Source organism: Protobothrops mucrosquamatus, unplaced genomic scaffold (genome assembly GCF_001527695.2).
Source record: "Protobothrops mucrosquamatus isolate PMUCROS unplaced genomic scaffold, P.Mucros_1.0 scaffold3388, whole genome shotgun sequence".
Lineage (NCBI taxonomy): Eukaryota > Metazoa > Chordata > Lepidosauria > Squamata > Viperidae > Protobothrops > Protobothrops mucrosquamatus.
The window spans coordinates 159,642-162,916 of record NW_015389370.1 but is presented as its reverse complement, the minus strand read 5'-3'; the positions used below and the strand labels follow the sequence as shown (position 1 = coordinate 162,916).

Genomic DNA, 3,275 nt, shown 5'->3' with positions numbered 1-3,275 from the left:
CCATGGGGGAAATGTTCAAACTCTCCTCCCTCGCAGCCATTTTGCGAGAACTACCCATCAGGATCCCAAAAATCTGGGATTGTGTCTCTATCGCAACACTGGAAAAAGTTGTAAGCCTAGTAGCACCTATTTATAAGTTCACCACGCTGAGGATTACAGAGTGGATAACTCACCACAGCCAACTCTCCACAGCCAATTCGCCATGGGGACAACTGGCCACGGGACAATTTGCTGCAAGACAATTCAACAATTCAATTTAATTATTTTAAATTATATTAATAATTTAATTATTATTTTATTCCACTATTTCTTTGATTAACTCTTGTCCTGCAGTGGGTTTTCCCGCAGCTAGTTGGCTATGGGGAGTTGGCTTGGCAAGTTGGTTGTGGCGAGTTGTCATGGACCTCCCCCCCCCAAGCAGCTCCGTGGCTGCAGTTCATGGAAAAGCACCATTTAAAGAGCCGATGGGCCACCTCTCCTACTTCAGCCTTGGGCCGGAGTTCCTTCTACGGCTGGCTTAATTAGGTGGCCGTTGAAGATAATATAGATGTCCGATTCCTCGCTGTAGATGGCGTTCTCCCGCTCCCGCTTGAACATTCGTACCCAAACCTCGTCTCCTTCCAGGAGGTCCAGCATGAGACTTTGGCTCTGCATGATGCTCCGCTCGCTGGGCTGAGAATAGAGGATCGCCACTTGATCTTCATTCTTCATGATGTGCAGGTAGGTCTCCTTGTAGTTCCAGGTGTGGACATTCAGGTTGAAGAAGTAGATCCCGGGGACGTAACAGAAGAAGCTGCCAGTAAACATGTTGAAATGCTTGTAGAGGTTGACAAACTCTGTGTCGAAAGTCACCCGCTGGTAGTAATCCAAACTGTGGAGAGGTTTGCTGCGGCCGATCGAAAAGGCAGCATAATGCTGCTTGCAGGAGTGGCCAGGGGGTCCCACCTGACCCTTTTGTCCTTTCTGGCCACTGGATCCCTGCAGGCCTGGCTCACCTGATTTGCCTTCCAGCCCTGCAAGTCCTTGTTCCCCCATCTCACCTTTTTCTCCTATGGAGACAAGAAGGAATAAGAGGTCACAAATTTAGATGGTGTGAAATGGCCTTTTCCATTCGCTTTTCCTGCAAAAGAGGGCACTGTGGGAGTAGGGATTTTGATTTTATTTGCTGGATTATTTGGGGCTGAGTGAAGAGCTGGACATAATAGAGGAGATGGTTCCCATAGATCTAGAGGGCTGGAAAGGAGCTTGGTGGTTGTACTGGACCAGTATGTAACTCTGGCCAGAGCATATATTTAGCTTAGGAATTAAGAACTGTGTTAGAGCATTTAGCATTTAAAGGATTAAACGCTGTCTCCTTAAGAGATGGCCTCTGGGAAATGTAGTCTAGTTGTTAGTCAGTCCTATATCTTATCTAGTCAGTGGGAGGAGCTTCAAAGTTTATTACAGGATGTCCTGGCTATGTGCCAGGGTTGTAAAAGCCTTTGTTTAATCAAGCATCATGCACACATCGATTGGCATCCATAACCATGCCTAGCTGGGATGGGGAATTATTTCTTTTTACCTACGAGAATGGACAGATATGAATATGACCGGATGTATCTACTGCAAAGTAAATCTGTGCTTAGAATTCCTGGACAATAAATATTTGTTTAAGACCATTTTCGTGATCTGGATCAGAACTATAATGCATCTCAGTTCACGGTTCCAGAAAAGTGGTCTTGTGGTCTAAATGCCCTGCAGAGAAAAAGCCCCACTGGAGGACTTTCTCCCTGGTATCTTTCCTGAATGAAAGGATGGGAAGCCAGGGAGACTACAGACTGTCAAGAGATGTTTGAACAGGTAGTCCTTGACTTACAACCATAATGGAGCCTACACATTATGGGTGTGACAGTTGTAAAGCAGGACATCATGTAACTGATCCAGCTTAGAAACTAGGAAGCGCCAAAGATAACTTATTCACCAAAGTAAGAAAATGAGAGAATTGTGATAATCACCTCATCCCATTAGTAGGGATTTTTAAAAATTGTTGATCTGTGCATACTTCATTGCAATCTGTAATGCTACAGGAGAAAGGCCTTGGGAGAGCAGGGGAAGAGATACTGCTCAGAGAATGTTCAGATAAGAAGCAGGGGATAATGGGTAGGGCAAGAGACTCAGAAGGGACTGTTAATGGGCTCTAAAAGTGGATGGGTGGGAGAATTGTACTTTCAGACTGGCATGATTCTGAAATGTAACTTTACCATAAAGTGGGCGTAGTGTCAGACCCTCATTTATTATATGCTTTTTCTTTCTCACTTCAGGTCTGTTCGGAGTGGGGAGGAGGATGCTGTGCTATTCTGCTGGGAGGGGTAGGCTGGTATGTGCTTTGGGGGTATAAATGGAAGAAGGAATATACTCTGGGCCATCTGCCTTATCTCCCCGCCAAGAGGAAACTGAAACCCTGAGAATGGTCCCTGGGAACTGCGCTTATCAGTTTGGTTCCCATAACAACTCCACACCTGAGGACTGGATGAAATCAAAGTGGACATTTGGCCCTTGGGATGGAGTCTGTAAGGGATGCTTTAATGTAAATGCTTCATGCGGGAAAATACTAGTTCTTGCTTAATGTAAGGTCTTGCATTACACATAGCTTGTATGGCTGTGTGTAGGAGATGATGAGGCTGAGGGAGGGGTCAAACGTGTCATTAGTCATGAGTCCCTTCATGCCCACAAGTGAGCTAAGTCCAGCCCACTTTGAATTCCATTGACTCTTATCTACCGCCAATTTGCTTGGACTGTTAGTAGTTCAGATTCTTGTAGAGAGCTTAAGCTTGCAGTAAATCCTTATATACATTTGAACTGCCTGATTTCCTGTTTTCCACGCTTGATGCTGTGTTTCCTATTCAGTCTACCTGATAAGGCTGACATAACTGATCCAACCCTTGTAGAAAAGGGATACAAATATCACAAGAGATTGCTTGCCTTTTAAGATGTGGATATCAATGGTGGGCTGAATCTTAGGGAGCGCATAAAGAGAGTCGCTGGTCATCCGTGTGAATCGGGAAGCAGTAATGGAGACAGGCTGCTCGTCCTTCCCGCAACATCGTACACATGATGGAGCCCTCCTCCTCTTTGGGGGTGCCTTTTCACCCGGAAGACTGCTGGCATGCAGAAAAAACACCAAGAGCAGGAGAAAGGTGGGATGCATCTTTAACTGGCCAAAGAAAAAAGGGTAAGTGATTTTAAAAAGGAAATGTTAATAAAACAAAGGAGATCATTGTTGATTTTAGAAAGAG

At 45.1% G+C, this 3,275-nt stretch overlaps 1 protein-coding gene across 1 annotated transcript; it reads right to left on the bottom strand.

Moving 5' to 3' along the window:
- Positions 1-483: 483 nt before the first annotated feature.
- Positions 484-3,187, bottom strand: LOC107297569 (complement C1q tumor necrosis factor-related protein 8-like). Its single transcript, XM_015826929.2, has 2 exons — positions 2,962-3,187; positions 484-1,049 (listed from the first exon to the last, which is right to left on the bottom strand). The coding sequence occupies exons 1-2, from the start codon at positions 3,185-3,187 to the stop codon at positions 484-486; spliced, it is 792 nt and encodes a 263-aa protein (XP_015682415.2).
- Between the last annotated feature and the right edge of the window lie 88 nt (positions 3,188-3,275).

Coding starts and splice junctions, on each gene's coding strand:
- LOC107297569 (XM_015826929.2), bottom strand. CDS start 3,187: ATGCATCCCACCTTTCTCCTGCTCTTGGTGTTTTTTCTGCATGCCAGC. Junction 1,050..2,961: donor TGATATCCACATCTTAAAAG/GCAAGCAATCTC, acceptor TTGTCTCCATAG/GAGAAAAAGGTGAGATGGGG.